Source organism: Vipera ursinii (genome assembly GCF_947247035.1).
Source record: "Vipera ursinii genome assembly, chromosome: 14".
NCBI classification, from domain to species: Eukaryota; Metazoa; Chordata; class Lepidosauria; order Squamata; family Viperidae; genus Vipera; species Vipera ursinii.
This window is the reverse complement of record NC_139527.1, coordinates 1,513,815-1,537,176: the sequence shown is the minus strand read 5'-3', so window position 1 is coordinate 1,537,176 and position 23,362 is coordinate 1,513,815. Positions and strand designations below refer to the sequence as shown.

At 47.6% G+C, this 23,362-nt stretch overlaps 1 protein-coding gene across 2 annotated transcripts in view; it reads right to left on the bottom strand.

Annotated features, from left to right (window-relative positions):
• The window catches only part of KDM2B (lysine demethylase 2B), a 32,081-nt gene that overhangs the window by 3,258 nt on the left and 5,461 nt on the right, over nucleotides 1–23,362 (bottom strand). For both annotated transcript variants that reach the window (XM_083373443.1, XM_083373444.1), the window contains 14 exons: nucleotides 23,131–23,237; nucleotides 16,462–16,555; nucleotides 16,083–16,236; nucleotides 15,386–15,501; nucleotides 11,134–11,260; nucleotides 10,372–10,811; nucleotides 8,520–8,606; nucleotides 4,471–4,695; nucleotides 4,089–4,232; nucleotides 3,518–3,604; nucleotides 2,739–3,011; nucleotides 1,904–1,942; nucleotides 805–1,481; nucleotides 125–288 (listed from right to left, as the gene is read on the bottom strand). In XM_083373443.1, the coding sequence (XP_083229569.1) occupies nucleotides 125–288; nucleotides 805–1,481; nucleotides 1,904–1,942; nucleotides 2,739–3,011; nucleotides 3,518–3,604; nucleotides 4,089–4,232; nucleotides 4,471–4,695; nucleotides 8,520–8,606; nucleotides 10,372–10,811; nucleotides 11,134–11,260; nucleotides 15,386–15,501; nucleotides 16,083–16,236; nucleotides 16,462–16,555; nucleotides 23,131–23,237 (2,734 nt within the window). The remainder of the gene's footprint in view (nucleotides 1–124; nucleotides 289–804; nucleotides 1,482–1,903; nucleotides 1,943–2,738; nucleotides 3,012–3,517; nucleotides 3,605–4,088; nucleotides 4,233–4,470; nucleotides 4,696–8,519; nucleotides 8,607–10,371; nucleotides 10,812–11,133; nucleotides 11,261–15,385; nucleotides 15,502–16,082; nucleotides 16,237–16,461; nucleotides 16,556–23,130; nucleotides 23,238–23,362) is intronic.

Below are 23,362 nucleotides of genomic sequence, written 5' to 3'. Positions count from 1 at the left end.
GACTCGTGGACTTCAACTCCCAGAATTCCTGAGCCAGCTTGGCTGGCTCAGGAATTCTGGGAGTTGAAGTCCACGAGTCATAAAAGAGCCGAGGTTGCCTAGCCCTGGCCAAGGTGGACCCTACCTGGAAGGCGGGTGATAAGCCAGCTCAGCTGCTTTTTCGATATGTTTGTCCAGCTCAGATCTAGCGTGACCGGCTGCCTTCTGATGATCCCGCTCAGCATCAGAGGAGTGATGGATTTACAATGGTTGAGGTCTATTTTGGTCCACAGTCTTTTATCACAGCACCTGGAGGAGAGGGGACAGGCCTATCTTGGGAAAATGCCAGGCTTGAAATGCAGGTAGTCCCCCGACTTACCACCAGAATTGAGCCCAACATTTCTGTCGTTAAGTGAGACATTTGTGAAGTGAATTTGCCCCCTTTTATGATTTTTCTTGAGATTAGCTTCTAGATTGACCAGAAAACTAAAGCGGATATTTGAAGTCGTAACTGTATTTTGCATTCTATGCACCAAAAAGCATTGTTAATTGTCAGCTTCTCTTTCTTTTTTTACCTTTGGCTCTTTTCCACTTTTCCTTCTGATCTTTATTTCCATTTGAATTTTATATTACAATAAACAAAAGCCAAAAAAAAAGGGACAACACCCAGCTTTTCCAAGCCCCACTGAATTCTAGCCTCTCTTTATCCCCATCAGAGCCACAGCCATTGCAGTCCTGCCCTCCAGTTCCCAAGGGCCCCCGACACCCCAGCTCAAGCCTGCCCCCCGTTCCTAACAGGGCCCCCCATCCCCCCCCAATCCTTACCACCGATTCCAGGTCCGGCACACCCTCATGCAGACGCAAAGCTCCTTGGGGCTGAGGCAGCCAAAGACGGCCATCCACACTTCCCTCTGCATCACGTGGGCCGCTCCGTCGTCCAGCAGGAGCGAGTCCGGCGGGGGACTGATGGGGGGCGGCCGGACCACGTGCCGCTCCATCTGCATGCACTTGGGGGGCGAGAGGGAAGGAGGGGGGCGGGCGACAGCCCTAGGGCTGCCGCTGCGTAGGCTGGAAAGGAGCTGGGAGCGCAGTTCCCGCGGCGTCCCGTTGAAGCCCTTGGTGAGCGGATGTGGCCGCTCCAGGCCGAGGCCGTGCTTGGGCTCCTCGTTCTCGCTCTCCGGCTCCGACTTGATGGGCGGCTGGTGGTTCTCGTTGGCCAGGCTGTTCTCTGTCTTCTGGATCTCCTGGTTCAGCTCCTTGCTCAGTTCCTTGCTCAGCTCCTTGTTAGGCAGGCGCGCTTTCCGGCGGATCTTGAATTTCTTCTTCTCCCGCGACTCGGCGCCTTCCGAGCTGGGCCCCGCTGTGGGTGAGCTCGAACGCGACTGGTCGCTCTCCTTGGTTTTCGGAGGCTCCTCCGGAAAGGCCTCGCCCGGCTCTTGCTTGAAGCGCCGCAGGGGCTTGAGGGCGGCCACCCGGTCGTCGGGGGTCTTCCAGGAGCGCCTCTGGAAAGGGGGAGGGTACCCCAATAGCAAAGGAGAAGGAGAATCCGTCAGTGATGCTGCTAAACCAGCAGGTTGGCGGGTTGGGGACTTCTGGGAATTGGGAGTCCACCCCTCTTGAAGTTCCCACGGTCGAGGAACTCTTCCATACGGGTGGTCCTCGAGTTACGCCCACACGTGAGCCCCAAATTTCTGTCGCTAGGCGAAACACTGGTTAAGTGAGTTTCGCCCTATTTTACCACCTTCCTTGCCACAGTTGGTAAGTGAATCACAGCAGATGTTAAGTCAGTCACACTGTTCTTAATGAAACTGGCTTCCCAGTGCCTTTGTACCTTTGAATGGTCACTAAATGAACTCTTGTAAGTTGAGGACCACCTGCATAATGCCCGGGGGGTGGGGGAAACCCATGCCAATGAAGAAATTACCTTTTTCTTGAACAGCTTCTCTTCTTTGCCCAGTTTTAGCTGTGGTCAGAGAGGGAAGGAGGGGAAAGATGGGTTTTATTGATTGGAAGTCGTTCTTCCCGTGCTGGCTGGGGGAATTCTGGATATTAAAGTTTACGAGGCTTAAAGTTACAGAGGAGGTTGTGGATACGCCACCTCGGACGGCTGCCTTGTTTAGAAACTCACACGCCCGCTGGTCCCTTGCAGGTGGGCTAGAACTGGTGGGGTCAGAACAGCAACCACTGGGCACCAGCAAGCCATGAACCCCGGGGGGGGGGAGGGTGAAAGGCAGAGGGGACGCTAGGGGGTGGGGGGTGGGGAGTGAAAGTAATGGGAATAATAAGTCTGCCTCCCGGAGACGGTCTTTCGAAGTCATTTCCCTGCCAGAATGCAGCCCCAGCACAGCCTACATTCAGAGTGACCTTTGAGAAAGCATCGGACTGGACGATGGGGGGGAACCAACAACAGGAAATGCCTAAGGGCGGGGGGAAGGGATTCGGCACCCAAATTTCAGTTCTGGCTTTGCTTTGCTGTCTCCCACTTGACCTTTACTCAACTCTCTACTTTCTCAACAAGCGGGAGCCCAGGATCGTTCTTGCGTAAAGGTTCAAGTTGAGGCTTAGAAGTTTTAGATTCCTCCCTCTCTGCAAACGGGGGGCTGGAGGAAACGGTACCCGACTGCGGCTTATAGGGAAAGGCCAGTGTTACTGGGGGTCCCAGCTCCTGATCCCCCTCCTCCACCACGCCTCTTCTACAGAGGCACCTTCTCCTGCCTTCTCTCCGAAAACATCCAAGGGAGGCCCTTTCCCAGTCTTACCCGCTTCCTCATCACCGGCTCTTGAGGTTTCTCGAATTTCCGCTTGCGGCGCAAGTGGGCTTCCTCCGACTTCCTCCTCAAGAGAGGGTCCAGGGGGGGCTTCGGGGGGCGCTCGTCGGACTTCTTGCGGGGCGATTCCTCGCACTCGACTTTCCGCTTGGGGACCTCAGGGACGGATTCCTTGTTCTCCCGGTTCATCTTTTGCTCTTTGAGCAAGGAGCCCGGCAGGTTGGAGGCGTACTTGAACCCAGGACCCCGCTTTTGCTTGTACGCCAGAAAGAGACAAAACACACAAGCAAACTTTATATCTTATGCCTTTTTTTTTCTTGCCCCCCTCCCGGAAAGGGCTACAGAAATCCTGATTCACTAAATTGGGGAGCAACGTCTTGTGCTCTTACACTGCAGGAAGATCTACTGGCAAAGATCCACAAGTTAGTTCAGCTGAGCTTTGTGGCAAACGAAGCAGAATAGAAATAGGGTTGGGATCTCAAAAGAAAAGGTGTGTGTGTGTGGGGGGGGGGATTATTGGTTTTACTCTTTTTATACAGGAAGCCCTTGACCTCCCACCACAACTGAGTCCCAAATTTCCGTTGCTAAGCGAGACACTTGTTAAGTGAGTTTTGCCCCATTTTACGACCTTGTTAAAAGATCTGTGCCCCCCCCCCTCCAATCGGTAAAAAGTCACAGTTGGAGGCTGACAAAAACTCAGCGGGCAAAACGCACAAAAAAGATTTTTTGCTTCCTTTTCCAGGCAACCAAATCATTGCTGTAAAACTCACTTTCCCCGTTTTTCCAGCGTGGTTGCACTTTGGACATTCCCAGCAGTTCGGAAGCTCCTCGTTCACCACGCCATCCGATTCCCGGACCTGGGGGGTGGGGAGAGAGAGAGAGATGGGTAGAAAGAGAAAAAGACCAAGAGAAAGTTTGTGACAGGGATGCGGAGATCTGCTCCTTTTTATCTGTTCTTATTTTATTTACTCATCACATTTAAAAACTGCCCCTCCCCCCTCCCAGAAAGACCCTGGGCGGCGTAGAAATCAACTACAGGTAGTCCTCAACAGCCGTTCACTCAAGAGACCGTTCAAAGTCACGGTAGCACTAAAAAAAGTGACGTGACTTCTATTCACGCTTACGACCACTGCAGCATCCCTGTGCTGACATGATCCAAATTCGGACACCCGGCAACTGACTCATAAATTAGGACGGTTGCCGTGTCACAGGGTCATCTGATCCCCTTTCGTGACCTTCCGGCAAGCAAATGTCTTGCTTAGCAACGGGTATCTCGGGCTGAGTTGTGTCATAGGTTGAGGACAACCTGTAATTCCCAACTCCCCAAAGCCCCATCCATACCTTGAGGCACCCCGGGTGGATGATTTCGTTGCAGATTGAGCACTCCATAAGCATCAGATTAAATTTGCTCTCTTCTTCCTCCACCGTGTCTTCCTTGCCAGCTTCTCCACACACCAAGCACACAGCTGTGTGAGGCAACACCGGCTACAAAGGCAGGAATAAAGGACCGATCAGGGGATCCGAAACGGCCAGAAAAGCTATTGGAGCAGACAATGCCTCTGCCCGATCGCCCGGAGCAGGGGTCTCCAAGATTGGCAACTCTATAGAGCCGTGGACTTCAACTCCCAGAATTCCCCAGCCAGCTCACAAACCAGCATGGCTGGCCGAGGAATTCTGGGAGTTGAAGTGGGCCCCAATTTCCCACCCCAGCGACGGTGCTTACCGCGATGCACTGCCTCATAATGCAGGACTGCTTCATCCGTCCAGGCCCCCCAAACTTCTTCATGTCCTTGCAGAAGTGACATTCGCCGCACTCTGTCCTCAAGCAGGCCTCGCACTTGCGACATCGCGTCCTTCTCCGGCGCGCGCCTGCAGTCGTCCGATTCGCTGCAAGCTTCACAGCCGAGGAAGGGCCCAGCTTCCCCTTGGGGCGCCCAACGGTCCGGTTCTGGGAAAGAAAGAGAGGCGGTGGGATTTTTAAAGGGTGACCACCTGCCATCCTGGTGGCTGTAGTGAAGCTGGTCCCGAGAACTGCAAGGCTGATACCCTTGTAGGGGCAAAGCGGACGTTACGGCTTACGATGAACTTTGGTTTACAAGTTCCTCTTTCTGCAAACCAAAGTAGCAGCTTTTCTGAGTGGGGATGGTCCGGTAAACCACAAAATGCAATTAAAGAGACGCAGGCAACGGAGGCAGGTGAACGATAGAGTTTTTCGGCCTCGCCGTTGTACGAACTTAGCCAGACGGGCCCAGGTCTAACACCACGCAAGATGCAGGCCAAGTAGCCGTAAAGAATTCGTAGAGAGTCAGCTTGGAAAGTAATAACACAAAAGGAAGGGTTAAAAACACCTCGCAAGTTGATTGTAACAGAGGAGGAAGCCTGTCAGTCAGGACCGTGAGTTCTAATTCCGCCTTAGCCGTGAAAACCGGCTGGCTGGGTGACTTTGGGCCAATCACCAGGAGACAGTGAGTTCTAGTTCCGCCTTAGGGATGAAAGGGGCTTTGGGCCAGCTCCTCCTTCTCAGTCCAGCCCACCTCACAGGGTCGTTGTTGTGGTAGGAAATAGGAGGCGGCAGGAGTTATTTATATAAATAATAAAGGAGGGATAAAAATAAATAATAGTTGCAGAGCTAGAAATGATTCTTCAATTTAGCCGTGATAGGTTTCCTTAAAGTATGATGCTAAGCCGTCCACATTTGGTTATGGCTTGTAATCAATAGTTTATGCGTAGTGGTTTATTCCATGCGTGAGAATTAGGCAAACTGTTTAACGTGTGAATGCACCGCTAACCTCCAAGCCATAAATTAACAAACCAAGAAACACGAGGGGAAAAATACAGTTTGTATATTTGATTTCTTATGTTTCTTTTGGAGAAAGGGCCAAATCATGGTGATGGACGTCAGTGAGTTAACACACATCAGAAAACTTCCATTCGTGTAAAATCTTTGTGTTTTAGCAGATTGAGAATTTTTATAATCCTTTCTAAAAACTAATGTTTGGTTTTGCTTTCTCTGTTGTTTCCATTTTTCTATGCTGTTTGGTATGTTGTGAATCACCCAGAATTGTCTGGAGTTGGGTGTCATCAAATTGAACAAATAAGTAAAAAAAAAATAACTGGAAGATTAGCCTGGAAATTTCATCTATGGATCAGCTGCAGAAAACCAATAGTAAGAAATTACTGAGGGCTACCTATGACTTCTAAGATTCTTTTATTGGATCCTTTGATGGATTCCCAGTTCTAAGCCAAGACACCAAAGGGATCAATTAAAAATCTTTGATAAGGCCCAATATTAACTACAGAACTGAGATTCGGTTCATGTTCAGCTTTTAATTTAAAACAATGACCAAAACAAATAATTCTTTTCTTAAAAAATACATAACAGTAACTACAGAAATTTCCCTTCCAAGCATGCTCACCTAAGGTGGTACCCTAAATTAGATCCACCTTATTTATTTTTTTAAAATTAATTTCTACAGCCACACAACTCAACCCAGGTGATTCCAGGTGGCAAACCATTCTAAAACAATTAAAACATTTTTTAAAAGCTATGTTCATTTTTTAAAAAAATAATTAATACTGTTTGGTATTTTTAACCCAACCATAAATGTAATAAACCTACAAGACCAAGTATAAATAACCCAATTCATTGCCCTGACAAATGTTAAAGGGCAGAATAAGGAAATATAGAGAAGGAATATTACAAAAGAGTCATCACAGAGGTCCAACGGCAAATTAAAGAATTAAGAAATATATTTTCAGTTGGATACTGTAAACAAATCTGAGATAGATCAAGAGGGCCAGGTAAAAAAATTACACCTTAGTTCTGAGTGAATCAGGGTAAAGGTTTTTTTTTTTAAAAAGGTTGCTTTTAAGATGTCCCAGGCATCAATTCCGTATCTTGATAGGATTAAGTCTTCCATGGTGTGTGTGTATGAGAGAGAAGGGAGACAATTGGAAGGAAACTGTCACGCACACCACAAGCACAAGGCACACCTCCGTTCACTCCTAGCTGAAGGTATTTCACAGATCTCCAAAGCACATCCAAGAACTAACTTCCTTCCCCCTCTGATTAAAGGAAAAAAAATGAGGTTGTTTGGGTTAAAAATCTCCTGCAAAGCAAAGTCAAAGCAGCATCTTTCTTTGAAAACAAAAAACTATAGTGCAGTAGGCTTGGGAAACACCCCCCCTTTACCCTCTCCCCCTCCCTCTCTTTCTCTCCTCCCTTCATCCCTCCCCCCCTTCTCCCCTTCCTTCCCCTTTCTCTCCTCCCTCCGTCCCTTCCCCCTTTCCTTCCTTCCTTCCTTCCTTCCTTCCTTCCTTCCTTCCTTCCTTCCTTCCTTCCTTCCTTCCTTCCAGCCCATAGACTCTGCTGGGCCTGGACCTCCATCCCCAAGAAGGGAGAAGAGGGCAGTCCAGGCTGGATGGTGGCTTTGGAAGGTCTTCTCCCCCCACACCCCACTTCCTTGGCCTGTGCCCCCCCCCGGGGAGAGGTCCCCCCCTCCTGCCTTCTTGCAACCCCCAGCAAAGCAGAAGAGGCGCCTGGTGCAAACTTTGCCTGCCAGGAAAAAATAAAGGCAGACCCACCCACCGCCATGCATGCAAGCAAGCTTGCACACCCACCCAGACATGCAGCCCGTGCACACACACACAGAAACACACACGCACACAGGAGGACCCCACCTGGTCCTGCTCCGAGTCGTAGTCTTCCTCATCAGGGCTGGCGGACATGGCCATGTCTCACGGGGAGCCCAGCAGGGGCCGGGCTGGCATGGCTGGCAGTGGGGCTCTAACCCGGCTGTCCGGCCCTGGTGGCGCTCCTGGCCTCTCCTTACCCCCAGCGGGAGGAGGAGGAGGAGGAAGAGCGGAGAAGGCCCTCATCCATATGCATGAGCGCCCGAGGAGCCAGGAAGAGGCTGAGCTTCCTCGGCTGCCAATGGCAAGCTAAAGCAGAGTGGAACAAAAGACGAGCTCTCCATTGGCTGCCCAGGCGAGGAAGCCAGCCGAGGGGGGAGGAGTGAGGAGGCAGAGGGAGGGTCTTTGCTGGGGGAGGATGCCTGGAGGGTGGGGGGGGGAGGGAGGCCTGCCAGACTCATTGGCCTTTGCAAGGCCCTGAAATCCTTGCAAAGGGAGCCCGTTTTGTGTCCAGCCACAAAAGGGCAGTGGAAGCAGCCCTGAGACACGGGGGCTGCAGAAACACCGGCCCTGCCAGGCCCCCCCAGGTGCAGGAAATATATATTTTATGCCCTTAAAAATATTAAAATATTTTTGCATGCACGCCAAAAGAATATACTTTGGTTCTCCAGCTTGGGGGGAGGGGGGATGCCAGGGGCTCTTTTACCCCAGCCCCCAAATCAGCCGTGCAGTAACTCACAATCACCCACCTGGACACGGGACCCTTTGCTAGACCTTGAACCGTGGTTTGGTGGTGCCCCAACCGGGCGCCTGCCTGACCTTAAAGGCACAAGATTTAAAGCGACAGTGGCCCTGAAAGCAACCACCTTTCTCTACGTGGAACAGCAATTCGGGGCAAAACAAGGTTGGCTTCACCAGACACGCAAACGCACCAGGAACCGCAGAGGGAGCTCAACAAAACCAAGAGCTGAAATTATGCCAGAAACACACCTTGGAGGAAACTCACTTTTTCTTTATCTTTTCTTTTCTTTTTTTTAGTGGGGGGAGGGGGGAAAAATCTCTTTTCAGGGGAAAAAAACAGTAGCGACTTAAGGATTGAGGCCTGCGACTGCAAGAAACCAGGATGGGCCCAAATCCTACCTTTGCGTTTTTCTTAGGCCAGGATACCACGGGGATTCCAGAAATGGCCAGATTCTGGTCATCCTCTGCGTGTTCCTTCAGGATGTTCTGTTTCCAAAGGAAGGAAAAGGAAATATCAGGGTTTTGCAAGGGCTGATTTCACACAATCGCCTGCAGTTTCAAGCTTCGTTTCGAAATCCCTAGGCTTCACGAACCAAGGGTTGTAAGTTTGCACGTGCGTGGGCCCAACCATGTTGACTTATTCAGTAAACCATGATAAAAAGCCTGTTTTGGTTGCTCGTCCCACGCCAACCAAAGCAAAGTGGTTTAATTGGACCTGGGCTAGGCGTATTGTGTGAATCCGAGTTACAAGGATGCCGGCAAAACTATAAATTCTGGCTTTGGGTAGAGGCTCCCGCATGAAAAGGTGCCCTTGAGGCTTTTCCCCATAAAATGAAGACAATCTTGGCTTGGCTCAGCAAACAAACCACTGTTAGATATAAGGGAAAGCAGTGTGTTATTTTATTGGCCATTTTGTCAATGTCCTTCTTAGGTGGCAAAATCAGCAGAATATCCTCAGGGCAAAAATGGAAGACCATTTCGTTTAGTGGCTGTTCGAAGTTACAACAGCAATCGGAAAAGTGACCCACAATCTGGTCCTCGCACTTATGACCGTCCTACCATCCCCACAGTCGTGTGAACAAAATTCGGGACGCTTGGCAACTGCCCTGTCTTTACAGTGTCCCAAGGGGTCACCTGATGGCCATCAGAGACCTTCCCAGCCGGCTTTGGACAAGCCAAGTCAATGGGGGAAGGCCGGTTTGCTTAACGACCGAATGATTCACTTAACATTTGATTTACCACCATGGCAAAAAAAGGTTATAAAATCAGGCTCATTTAGCAACCACCTTGCTTAGCAACAGAAGAAATTCTGCTCCCAGCCAAGGTCATAATTTGAGGAAAATCAGTAGGCACCAAATTTGCAGTTCCTCACTCAGCCAACCTCTTCTCCTAGCAGTCAAGCAAGCAATTTCCAACAGAAAATTATTGCAATTGGGGCTCCTCTCTTAAATCTGGGAGCGTCAGCAGCTTTGTAGGATGGCACCCCACACCCTAAAAATTAATTAAGGGATCTCTGCATTTTCCAGAGATAAGAGAAAGCAAAGCCCGCATTTGTTCCTGAAAGAAAAGTAAAAAAGGGCCTTACAGATTTCAATTTTCCAAATACTAAATTTAAACTCTTGAGTACCATATAATCCTTTTTTTAAAAAAATTGAAATGCAAAAGGGAAGGAAAAAAACAAAACAAAAAGGATGACCACATGTAAGATTTTAAAAATGGATAATAATAAAGGATTAAAACTCTCTGTCTGCAACCCCTAGCCACAATTTTAAATATTTGTGTTGCGCAATCAAGCATTAGCAATGGTTGCTAATTCCTGCTTAAGTCCCAAACGTCACAGTTAAAATGTAAACCTGGGACAGGGCTGTACCACTTTCCTGAAAGAAATGGGAGATTTATTCTCTCCTACCACCTCTGAAGACCACCCGTTGACACCAGCTGTAAACTTTGTTCCCAAATCGCTCGACACAACACAACCCTGAAGCTGCACGAATGGGCATGGTTAAAGCTTACAACTGTCCTCACAGCACTAGTTAAGCCATGGTTTAGTGACTGTTTTTTTTAATGGGTGGGTCCGCAAACCCATGACATGTCTGTCCCTGAACTTGGTACTTCCTACATGCCACAGGACCTCAACCCAACAGCACAAGAAGACGTACTAAACCATAAGCCATAAAGACTTGCAAATGACACCGGTTGGGCTTAATCTACACGCTAAGCCACCAACCAACAAGCCAGGTCCATTACACACCTTCATATCTTCCAAGAGAGCTTGAGGGTCTTCAATGCCTTCGGGGACACATTTCTTGTTCTCCGGAAGAGATTCTAGTTTTTCCACCAGGGCCTTCAAACCTTTCAGCTCAAATTCGGTCAAGTGGGTCCACTTGGCGGGGACCTCCGTGGCGGGAGACCCTGCGGGGGTTTTGGAATAGTCCACCGTGGCTGACTTTATACTTTCCTCCGACTCGTTGGACAGAGTCCTTTTGAAGAAGCGGGGTTTTGGTTTCTTCCCCAACATCTCTTTCCCCTCCGAGTGCGTGCTGTTAGGAGAAGAGGGGACGTCAGATGAGATCTTGGGGACTTTTTCTGGGTTGTTGTCTTCTTCCTGGGGACGAAGGTCGCACAAATCCTCATCCATGTCTCCCCAGGAATCGGAGGAGAAGCTGTCCAAGCTACGTTTCCTCGTGGTATCTGGGAGCAGAGAAGAAGACAAATTAAAATCTTCCACAAGATCAAGTGCCCCGAGACCTCCACAAGAACCACCAAAGTTTTAGTTCAGCTTGAACCTCAATGATTTCTGTCTTTCAGAAAGCTGGTTTATCACCCAAATCTCTGCTCTTTTCAATAGACAATCTGAAGTGGGGCACCAACCCTTATAAACCAATAGAGAGAGACTGAATTATCCAGTCCAGTCCCTACTTGAAAAAAAAAGTTTCTGCAACCAAGGGCACCCCTTTCCATCTCTCCTCCGTGCTACTCCAAAAACACACTGAGGTTCAGGCAAATTACTTACCAATTAACATTGACTCCTGTAGATACTCCCTGCTGAAATGAGAGCGCTGGGTTAGACAGAACACGTATCTCTCCAAAACATACCAACACATCTCATAGTAAAATGGGTAGCGGAACTTGGCTTGTACCTGGGTGGGGGGAGAAAAAAAATAGGAACATGTCTGAATGCAGGTCAATTAACCCACAATTTGCTCAGATGGAGGCAGAAAAGTAGAGAAGCTATCTTCAAAAAAAGGACCTCTTTTTCTTTGTTGGCCAACCGATCAACAATTTGCACCTTCCTGCCACAGGCAATTTATCAGACAGACGTTCAACTTAACAAAGACACCTTATCTTGCCTGAGTTGACTTCACAATCACCATTTAGTCACGCTTCTCTTGAAGAAGTCACCACACTGGCTGGATCCATAGGCTGGCCAAGGCATTAACCATGATTTTCAAACCACAGTGACCGGCTCACGTACCACAAAGACAAGCCAACCAACCAACCAACGACACGATTTGTTCTGCCTGATGTTCTCATTCTTCGGACATCTACAAGAACTCCTAATCAGAACTGAGTGACCAAGAGGCCAGCTGAGGTCTAAACCTTGCCCTCAGGAACATCCATATTCAGGGTCTAAAAAGTCAAGATCTGTATTTTTTTTGACACATACACAATCATGCACCTCAGCAGACGCCTCTGCTTGCGCTTTTGATTATCTTAGAGGTTAGACCTCAGCTTTAGATCCGGGCAACCACGGAATAAATTCGATATCTGCTTCTTCGTGGCTAAAGGACAATCCCTTTTCGGTCCTGCCAAGTTTGCAAATTGGAAAAGACGCCTGCTCAAAACTCTCTTGCAACCTTGATCTCCTAGAAACCTGCAAAAGTGCCCACGTGTGCCAAGTCAAAATGCCAGGAGTGGTAGGACCTCGGACCTCTGCAGAACTCTCAGCCCTGGCAAACATCTGTTTCTTTCCCCTCTTTAGACCCACTCTTATTTCTGGGTTGGTATAATTTATTGTGTTGGTGATGGTTCAGATTCTGGAGCAGGAAGTCTATATATCACCTGGTGGTCCATAATTTGTTTCTCTGGAGATCTGAGGGACTCAGCCTTGGATGCTTTGCTGGGAAGATAGATGTTTGGCCCATTGTCAGGAGAGAAACATTCTACATTCTCCAAATGTACGTATTTGGCATTCAAATTTGGGGTATGGGAGCAAGAGTTGCAAGTCTCAGACTTCCCAGGAATTCTGTCATTCCAGCCTATTTAGAGGGGACTTCCAAAATTTGGGAAGGACCTCACCAATGCCAAAAGAGCGACGTTCATAAAAGGAACTCAAATCCTGCGTTTTTCTCCCCCCATTTAATTTCACAACAAAGAGAGCACTGCGGGAAACAAAATTTGCAAAAGAATTTGACTTACAAATAGGAAGATGCCTCTTTCCACCCCTCGGCCTTCAAAAGGTTTTCAGCCACACGCCTGGGGAATATATTAAAGACATCGTTTGCTCAATGCTTTCCTGACAGGTTCTTTTTTTCTTTTTTCTTTTTGCAATTCACCAAATTTAGTTCTGCCTCTTTTCGGGGTGGGGGTGAGGGGGGCGAATGGGGGAAACCAATGCTTTTTTAAAAAGAAAAAAGAAAATAAATAAATAAATATTGAAGACAGTGAAAAGCATGCAGTGCTCCCATGCTGGGGGTGTGTGTCAATCTCTAAGCATCAATTTGAGTTCCTAATAACTTCGCCTCTCTGGACTCTATCCCACGGCTGGCTCTCTCTACATTTCCTTTGGCACATCTGCAAAGTCGCAGATGTGAGACAGACGTTTGCACACACCCCAAAACAAGGGCTTCTTCTCCCTTGCAAGCCAACATGTTGCAGGGAGCTAAAGGGATACAAATTCAATTAACACTTTCTCTGACCAGTTTTTGAATTGTGATAGTCGGAAGCAGCTTTCTGTTCAGAGTGGTCTTCTCCTCTGATCCAGGAAGGTGGCTGTTCTCATGAGGAGGTTAGAGATGTTTAAGAGTGTGTCCCTCAGCAACTAGCCACAACTTGCAACATGCCCGGGCAGTCTTGCGCCCAGCTATATACACTTCTTGTGGGTCAAACCATGAGATATTTGGCCGTCACTCTATGCTGAAAGGAAGACAAAATCTGGGATTCTTGCAAGAATCCAACTTTGGCTTGGGGTTGGCATGCGTGCATGTGTCCAGGTGAAGAAGACAGGTTCTTAGGAAAGGAATTTAGACAGGCAGGGGATACAGGTAGCAACTATTCACCTTGAAAGACAAGGAGAGCAGAAGTAGGCTACAAAAGATCTTAAGGTTGTCCCCCTTGCACAGTCATCTGATAGGCTCCTCTTTAGTGGACAATGTTTGAGAAGAACCAGAAGAGAGAAGTCACATCCACAGTCATCAGCACAGCCTGATCCATCTTGCAGACATTTTCACACCTCTTTTGCTGTTGGTCTCTTCTGTTCCAAGTCAACCTGACTACGGTCCTGATCGAAGGCTACCAATAAAGATGAGCCTTAGGTATTGTTTTAGATGGGGACTCGTTTTCTCACACACTTTGGAGAAGACCCCAGCCTCTCAATGTCTCAAGATTTTTTTTCAGTAGTGCCCAGCTTGCCTTTTGAAAATCAACGTGGGCTGTAGATCTTCCAACTGTCCTAACTGTCCTATCTTCTTAACTGTCCTCTGCATTACAACCGAAGCCTACGCAATGTCGGGAATTAGAAGCCTGCTCCTGTCAAGTAGGGATGGGCAGATCAGAAAATCAAGGCCTTTGTTCCATCTTCTTCTAAAAGAGGTTTGGTCCCAAACGTGCCCTTTGAAGACAGGGGACAGTGGCTTGGGCATCCATCTTAACAATGGGCTGGAAAGGCCCAACACATCTGGAACAGCAAGGTACAGATGTGCTCAACAGCAGGGATAGTGATGATACATTGGGGGGGGAAACCCCAGAATTCCCTAGAAATAGTTGATCAGGGTGGGATTTGGTGATGTACCAGCTTTTAGAGAGCCAATCGGACACAGTTTCCATGACAAAACCCAACATTCTAAAACCTTTTCCACCACTGGGGAACCAATCAGAAAGAAGGGGGCGGAGCAATGTTTCCTCACTCTTAGCACCCACCTGTTGTGGCCGCTCCCTTGACCTTTTTTTGGCTCCTGTACTAAGGATGCTCCTGAATGGCAAATCCTCGTATCTGAATCACCCACAGGTTAAAACCCTTCTTTCTGTAATACAATGACTCACAGTCTACCATAGCAAATGTCTGTTACGGAAGCCCAACTCAAACCATCACTGAAGAACTCAGTGTGCGGTGAGAATTCAAACACCTGGTTGACTTAATCATGGCAAGTTTGTCATGGATATGCAAGAAGAGGCTGAAAGCAAACAGACTCGTAACTTTTATGACTGCGTTGGGGAAAAACGAGCAACTGGTCTGTAACCCTGGAAGTAGAGACCCTCCAGAATTCCAGATGAGGGAGACACATCCTCAAATCAAATCTCAATTCTACATCATCTCAAAGCAAACCATTAAAACTTCTTCAAGAGCATTCTTTAGCTCTACGGAGTGATGCCCAAACTGGCCACTTTCCTGGGGAACGAGAAAAGTGCTTGTTAAGTTGTCAAAAGCCCACCCCTACAAAGACCAGGATTCCCCTGGAAATCCGGGAAGTTGTCAGAAGAGAAACAAGGCCTTGAAAGGTTGCACTTAAAAGATAATTAGATTCCCATGTGTGATAAGCCATAATTGTGTTAAACCTAGTTGGCTAGTAAGATGGAACAAACTTGAGATTGCAGAAACCATTAAAGCAACAAAGCTCTCCACCCTGACAATGTGGTGGAGAGTACGTTCTCGGCCATCGTGGTTTGTAAATCATAATTTATGGCTTAGCATGATGCATTAAGGCCACTCGTTCCGGTTGATTCTACTAGAATGTATGGCTCGGAATGAACGAGAATGTGGTCAGTTGTGATCACTCAACAAGCCATGGGTGAACCCAACCATTACGTTTATCCAAACTGGTGACCCGTTAGGCAGGGAAGACCCGATTTTCCACCAGCTTGCTCTGCTTCTCCACCCTTTGCTCTTCTTGGTTTTGTGGTTTCTGCATAATGCTCCAAATATCTGAACACCTAAAGCGAAAAATTCACAGACCAAGCAAAGCTTCCTTTGATCCACCAAGGCGCCCTGGTACCTTCTGCAGAACAATGACTCAATGTCTCCAGTCAAAAATCTAAGGAGTCCTTACCCTTGTTCTGTCCTCAATTTCATGAATGCGAAGCTGCATGGGAACGTTAAAGCTATGCAAGATATTTCCACCAAACACCAAGGAATCAACTGGGGTGTAAACCGCATGTATCCACCCTAAAAAGACAGAGAAGAGAGGAAAGGATTCACATCACAAGAGTCAGTCAGGTTGGGGATAAAATCCTGCTCTCATCCGGCCTACAAATCTGTGTTTTTCTTCAGGATCTGCCCCAAAAGCCTTTCTATTCAGCTTCAGCCGCTGAAGCAACAGAAACCTTGGATCAGAGCATTGGGAATGGGCTATAAGACGTGAAACAAGCAAAAGAGCTAGAAACCGTTAGGATCAGGGATGTCCGAACCGTGGCAACATTAAGACTTGAGGACTTCAACTCCCGGAATTCTCCAGCCAGCCATGCCAGGGAATTCTGGGAGTTGAAGTCCACAAGTCTTAAAAGTTGCCAAGGTTGGACATCCTTAGGCTGGATCATCTCTATAGTTAGCAACAACAACAACAAAAAAGGACATTGCAAGCAGAAGTCCAGAACCCACGGAGGGAGGCATATGCAGTCCTTTTCTCCCAGTGAGTGTGTCAAGGTATGTTATCCAGTCCGTTCTGGACCTAATGATGGCTGCCCACCAATGTGTTGACAGTAAGGATTGATCTTGAAAAACCAGATCCTCTTCCAAAAGGGAATTACCTGAAGGAATGAAGAAAGTGTAGCCTTGTTTCAGTTCGATTCTTTGGCACAGCTCCACACGGTCCCCCAGAAAAATATCACTTTGCTTCCCAGAGACAACCCATTCCTCATAAAGTTCTAGGTTCTGCAATGTTGGAGGAATCAGCCAAAAGATCTAGAACAGATAGAAAACCCAAAGGTATATCTCATTTGAAAAGAAGCAAACAAGCATGTCCAATATTCCATCTTAAATTCACTGCACAGCAAGACCGCCTTTCCTAGCTTGGTGATTTCCCCTTGCTCAAGCCTATTTTGAAAAGAATAATAATAATAAAAAATTGAGCCTCCGCTCTCCACAAGGATTTTATAAAGGATTGCCTTCCGCAGAGACATCACTTACCTTTCCTCCCCGGAAAACATGATACCACACCGAAGTGCCTCCGAAATCAATGTGAAAATCGGTGAAGCATCCTTTCACGCTCATCAAACAGTACCTGCAAAAGAGAATGCCTCTTTAAAACCACCAAGAAAGATTCTAATGTGCAGATCATCGGTGAACACGTCCAATTAAGGCTTCTCTGTTCGTCCTCTGGGTGGGATTTTAAAAACAGCCTAGGGATTTCTGCTGCAGGGGAAGAAGAAGGAAAAAAAAACGCAAACCAGGCAATGCAACTCCCCCTCCTTCTTGAAGGCCGCCCAAATTAAATTGGCGATCTACGTGGGCTGTGCCTGCTTCTCTGTTCTCAGCACTCACTTTGAACCCTAGACATTGGAACCCAAAAATAAGGTGCTTTTTCTCCCCAATCCTCGCACGGGCAAAGTTTACAAACAGTTCTGCTTGAATCTCACACTGTTAATGGGTGGATGTTTTTCAAAACTCCTTGCTTGCAAGCTTCCAGCCAAACCGGAAGGCTAAAGTGCTCAATTCACTCCTTTCCATATGAGAACTCTTATTGGGAAGACTTTAAAATCAGTTTTGCACCATCCCTTTTGGGCTGGATGTTCTCATTCCTACCCAGCGCCGCCGATCCATCCTCTTGCCCACCACGGGCACCTTAAGAGACGCAGGAAATGTGCACAGCTTAACACACTAACCTCTTTTCCTGATTCCGGTTGCTGGTTGCCTCAATCTGAGCGTGTGTGTGTGTGTGTGTGTGTGTGTGTGTGTGTATCCCTGTGTGTCCTTCGCCTTCCTTAACAGACCGCGTGTGCCCTGGTTGCCGCTGGCCCGGTTCCCTTCTCCCGCCAATCAGCCGCGGTTTTCCCTCCCCTCTGACACCATCCAGGTGGACGCCCGCATCCTCCCAGCGACAGGCTGGGGAGAGAACGGTGCCCTTCGCGAGGAGGCTTCCCTTGGCGATCCGAAAGTCTCGGGTTAGGGAAAAAGGCTGCCTAGCAACCTCTTCTGACTTGACAGGGATACGCAATGCTGCTGTTATGGGGAAAATGGCAAATGTGTGGGGAGGGAGGGACTGGGAATGGGGAAGGAGAAAGGGAAGGAAAGGGAAGGGAAAATGGAAAAGGAAGCCAACTCCAATGTTTTGTTTTGCAACTCAAGCCCTGCCTTGCAAAACAGCCCTACCTTGTCTGGCTTTTGGGCACGGGATTTTCCTGGCGCTTGGCGCGCCATTAAACCTCCCCGGTTGGGGAAGCGGATTCCAAGCTGGCAAAATATCCAAGAAAGCTTCAACCTCCCCAACAGAGCAGCCTAGCCGCCCTGCAGGAGCCCCTTTTCAAAATACGAGTCCTTCTGCCCTCCTCCTCCTCCTCGGCTCCTAAGCCCTCTCCCCTTTTCCCCCCTTTCTCCCCCTTCCTCTAGGTCCAGCCAAAAGTGACACCCAGTCAGGCGCTGGTTTGGGGAGCTTCAGCCCCCCCCCCGCGAGAAACTTGGAAGCAGAAAGCAACTTGGAATGTGACCGGCCACTAGGTTTGGCAGACGTCTGAAAGATCCTTGGTGGTTTGGGATTATATGAAATTATTTTTCTTTAAAATACAATGCTAGTAGCACAACCCCTTTGATCGTGTGCAGACTGGAAGGTGGTGCGTGTGTGTGCGTGTGTGTGTGTGTGTGTGTGTGTGTGAGAGAGAGAGAGAGAGAGAGAGAGAGAGAGAGAGAGAGAGAGAATACAGTTGAATTTATCCTGAGGACAAGTCTGGAAACAAACGAACGATCTGCATATATTGTAGTCTTAAAACTGGAACTTGAGTTCTTAGCCTGAGCTGAATGTCGTTTCAATTGGATGAATTGATGCACAAAAAGGTTTTCCTCCTCCAGAAAGCAGACACTCCCCCACCCCATTCCAATCTCAAATATGAAGCATTATTATTCGGATACGAAGCATTCTGCACACTGCCAAAATCAGGTTTCTGAATATTTGGTTTTCTGGTTCCTTTTTGCTCAAGCCTTTGGTTCTCTAGCTAAGGAAGTGGGCTAAGCCTTTCTCTTTGCAAGCCCCTCTTCCAGGCATGAAACCTCATTTCCATGGTGGCAGAATGGATGGAATTATTTGCCCCTCTCCCAAATCAATCTTCCTCTTCTCTGCTCCCTCCCCCCCAGCAAGTTTTTCAACCTCAGACGGACGACTTTCTTTAAGGGCTCCATTTCTTTCACACACATTAAGCCCCCAAACTCAACCTCTGCTTCTAAGAACCCTTAGTCAGGATGAGTTGATGTTTTTCAGAAAGAGTCTTTGGAGATGATCTGTGACTAAACGGTTCCATCCTCGGGTCTAACCGAGGCCATTCCGTTCTCTCTTCCAAAAGCCCAGGGGTTGGCAAGAAGGCTTTGGAAATTGGGGAGGGGGCAAAAGCTTTTCTCCGCAAAGCAGACGCTGGAGAGATGCCTTTGTGTTGACCTCTACGTGTAAGGCTGGAGTCACGTGGGGGAGGAATTGAGCCTGGCTTCTCCTGCATGGATAATCCCGCTTCTTCAAAAGACAGCAAGTGGGTGGGCTGGTTTGTTCAGCACAGCCCAGGATGCCTAACTTTTCTAAGGGACTGGCTCCTGAAATGTACTCAAGCCTCCATCTTGGAAGGAAGAGGCCCCCTTCCCCTTTCTTTTCCAGCCCCCACCCCACCCCACTCTCCGACCCAGAGGCCCCTTCCTATGTGCCTTTGCTTGAAAAATACCGGAAAAGGGGAGAAAAAGAAGACGACAAGACAAAACTTAAAGAGATTTCAGCTCCAGCTTCCTGACCCTCCCACCCCTTGTAGACACACTTCTTGGAATAAACAGAAATTTGGGGTTCGCTCAGCGGGGCTCTGACCTTGCCAAGTGACCTCCATTTCACTCATTAAACAAGGGGGGGGAGGAACTATTTCAGCATCTCTCCCGTGTTTTGTTTTTGGATTAAGAAAAATTTGAAAGATGCCAAAAATAATAAGAGAACTGGGAGGGTGGAAGAAACCATAAAGAAATGAATGAGGAGCCGTGATGGTGGCATTTTCGAAGATGCAGCCTGGCGGAGGCAGCACTGAACTCTTTGAAGGAACCTGGCATTTTCTGCTCTTTAATTGCTCCCAAATTAGAAGGCAACGAAAAGGGAGGACTTGTCACATTGTTTGGGGGGGGGAATGTTCTTTCTCTGATGGGGGGGGAGGAAATTCCCAGCTGGAGCCTCTGCTAAAAACTGTCCTTTCCTTCTTCTATTTTTTTAAATCCCCCCAAATGTTTTCATTCGGATGTTATTGTACAGCAAACATTTGCACAGTGGTGTAAAAAAGCAGCCGGTGGCGATAATGCAAAAGACAGACCTTTGTCTGAGTCAGATTGCAGAATTTTACGCCAAAACGAGGAGATAAAGTAAGAGAGAGGCAATGGAGAGGATAACGGGCTCCCTTTTCTCTGTTCGTAACAGCAGAATTTTAGGTTTTTAGAATAGGAGAACTCCTTTCGCTTAACAGCAGCTTGTTCCGAATGGTGCAGGGAGGCATCACAGATCTTAAGCTGTTTTTACAAGACACCCCGATAGTCAGCTACAACCTCCATCGGCTGTATCCAATATTCAACTAGCACAAGTTGTCACCAACGCACAGACAACCTTGCAAAGATGTTGCTGTGCAAATGCAGACCAAATATGTCCATTGTATCCCACCAGCTACGAAGTTGTGTTCATAAATCACCAGCAGCCAAGAGCCACACCTGTTCATTCAAAACTCCTCATGTAACTTCCTATATTTGTATATACTATAGTCAGTAACTAAGCTGTTAATTTAGTTTCTTCAGATTGCTTTGAGGGTCAAACATCTGATCTTTTGCAGATGTTTCCTTCAGCTTTCACCCTCTTATCATTATTATGATTCAAGGACTCAAAGGGCTGCCCATAGATAGACTATGCTGGCAAAAGGACACCCATTATCCACGAAGCATTCCAAGCAATTAAGGCCTGAAAAGCACAAAAAGGTAGCACAGAAATTCTCCCCCATACCCCCCCTCCACCCCCCTGCTACCCCCAGGGAAAAATAATCTCTTCTCAATCTTATCTTCTGGCTTTGTTTTTTTGAGGAGGGCGGCAGGAGGGCGGTGGGTCAAGCTGAACAGAGAAAAAAGCAAGCAATCTTTTCTAGCCTGAAGCTTGGAAAGACCCCTACAGAATCCATAGCGTAAAATGGTGGGCCAGGATAGAAAGACCGCCAGAGAAAACACAGCATATCTGCCCTAGAACTGGCCCTGTGCATGAACACATGGGTGAGGTGGACTGTAGGGGGGGTTTCCGCAGAGGCAGTGCGCCCCTCTCTCTTTGCTCAAAAAATGCACAAAGGGAATTTAGTGGGAAAATTGGTTTATTATCTGAGGAGGCAGGGAGAAAGAAATCACAGTGAAGGCTGGCTGCTTCTCTCTACCGCCCATCTCTCTCTCTCTCTCTCTCTCTCTCTCTCTCTCTCTCTCTCTCTCTCTCTCTCTCTCTCTCTCTCTCGTTCTCCCTCTCCCACTCAATTTTGCTCTGAGCAAGAGATGCTTCTGCTTGGCTATGGCATCCATCGCACCTCGGAAAAAACAGCTGAACCTCTCCCAGCCTTGAATGAATGGCTGAATGCTCAGCCTATCCCCAGTTTGGTACCATCGACTCCAGCACAGAGGCCTGGAGTTGTCAAAAACTTAAAAAAAACACAAAACTTTCCAGGGATCATTTTTCACTATCTTTGTCAGGGTAACAAAATGCAGCTAAATATCTAAATCTGGAGGGGCGGGGGTGTGCGTGTGTATCAAATTAAACCATCCTATTTCCCCCCCCCCCATTTTTAATTTGTCTCCTCTCACCTGAGGTAGAAGCCTGTAAATAAATAAATAGTAAAGGTAAAGTCCCCCGCACATGCGTGCTAGTCGTTTCCAACTCTAGGGGCCGGTGCTCATCTCTGTTTCAAAGCTGAAGAGCCAGCGCTTGTCCGAGGACGACTCCGTGGTCATGTGGCCGGCATGACTAGACGCCAAAGGCGCACGGAACGCTGTTACCTTCCCACCGTAGCGGTCCCTATTTTTCTACTTGCATTTTTATGTGCTTTCGAGCTGCTAGGTTGGCAGAAGCTGGGACGAGTAACAGGCGCTCACTCTGTTACGCGGCACTCGGGATTCGACCCGCCAAACTGCCGACCTTCTGATCGACAAGCTAATAAAATCTAAAATCTGTAAGAGAGGAGGGGGCCTTTGGTGCTCTCTGAACTTGGTTGTTTTTATGCGTTACCCAAACTAGGTAAGCTCATCTGAGCTAGCCAGCTTTTTTCGTATGAACAGATAACAAACTCCCTCGGATATTTGTAAACACAAAAGCTATTCTGGGGCTGGGGGAAAGGCAACGTTTACGGAAGGAGGTTTCTCCCCTTGAGAAGTATTTGTTGGACACAGAGTTGTTGGTATGAAAATTGCAAGGGAAAAAGAGCAGAACTGAAAAACCTTAAACAATGTACCGTAGCTTCTCTTTGGAAAGCTGCTTTGCTTGAAGGATATCTGAGTACAGGGAGTCCTCAACTTACAACCACAACTGAACCCAAAATTCCTGTTGCTAAGCGAGACAGTTGTTCAATGAGTTTGTCTTGTTTTACGACCTTCCTTGCCACAGTTGTTAAATGAATCGCTGCAGTTGTTAAGTTGGTAATACAGTTGTTAAGGGAATCTGGCTTCCCCGTGGACTTTGATTGTCAGAAGGTCACAAAAGGGGATCACGGGAGCCCAGGACACTGTGCAACCGTTTTAAGTACATGCCAGTTGCCAAGCATCTGAATTTTGATCACGTGACCATGGGGATGCCGCAATGGTCCTAAGTGTGAAAAAAGCTCACAAATCACTTTTTTCCAGTGTCACTGAAACTTTAAGCAGTCACTAAACAAATGGTTGTAAGTGAAGGACGACCTATAACTCGTCCCTATCCTTTTACTCATTTTACTCCCTCTATCCAAAAAAACAGCGCCACGCATAAGCTTTTACGTACAGCACAGTCCTTTTAACACTGTTATGTACGAACCTCTAATTCACAGCTAATTCTGACAGGCCAACATTTTTGTTACAAGGTGTAAGAAAGGATCTGGGTGATCTACTTGGCAAAGTACGTTAAATACAAGCAAGCAAGCAAAAAAGAAATGTCTTTATCCCCACGGACGGCCGTTAGCAATTCAAAAAAAACCACAAAGCAGTTTGTAAGAAGGAAAAATTGTCTTGTAAGAAGGAAATCCTAAATCCACCACAAAATAGGGGCATATCCTTTGTGGCTGTCATTGTGAATCCAGCCCAACCTCCTCATAACAACAAAAACACAAAACAAGCAAGGCCGGACAATAAACACAGGTCTTTGGGCTTTCCCTGCTGACATCACAGCAATTCAGCCCAATCACAGCCAAGGTTCCTTCCTATTGGTCGGCGTCTCTCTGACATAGAAGCAGCCATGTCCTTCTCTATCACAGCACCTTCACGTGTCACCAAATCATAGCTCCAAAAAACCCCAGCCATTAATTGTCACGGCCACACAAATCTTTCAACGGAGACGCACAAAGGTCCTCTGAATTTAGGCTCCACACTCCAACACACCTAGCTTTAATCATAATTTAGCAAGGAAATTTGGAAGAAAAATCCACTTACTTTTTCACTTTGGGATATTTCATCTCCAAAATGGCATTTGTGGACTCGGTCTGCCTTTCCTTTAAATGCCGCGGCCACATGTTGTCCACCCAGTCTACTAAATCCACCTGGAAAAAACCCAAAATCAGAGTTAAGGTAGGAAATAATAGAGAAACACCTGTTCTCTTGGCTCAGGATGGCCTAGGTCACCCCAAGCTCAATTATATGCTCTAATTCATTGGAAGCTCAATTA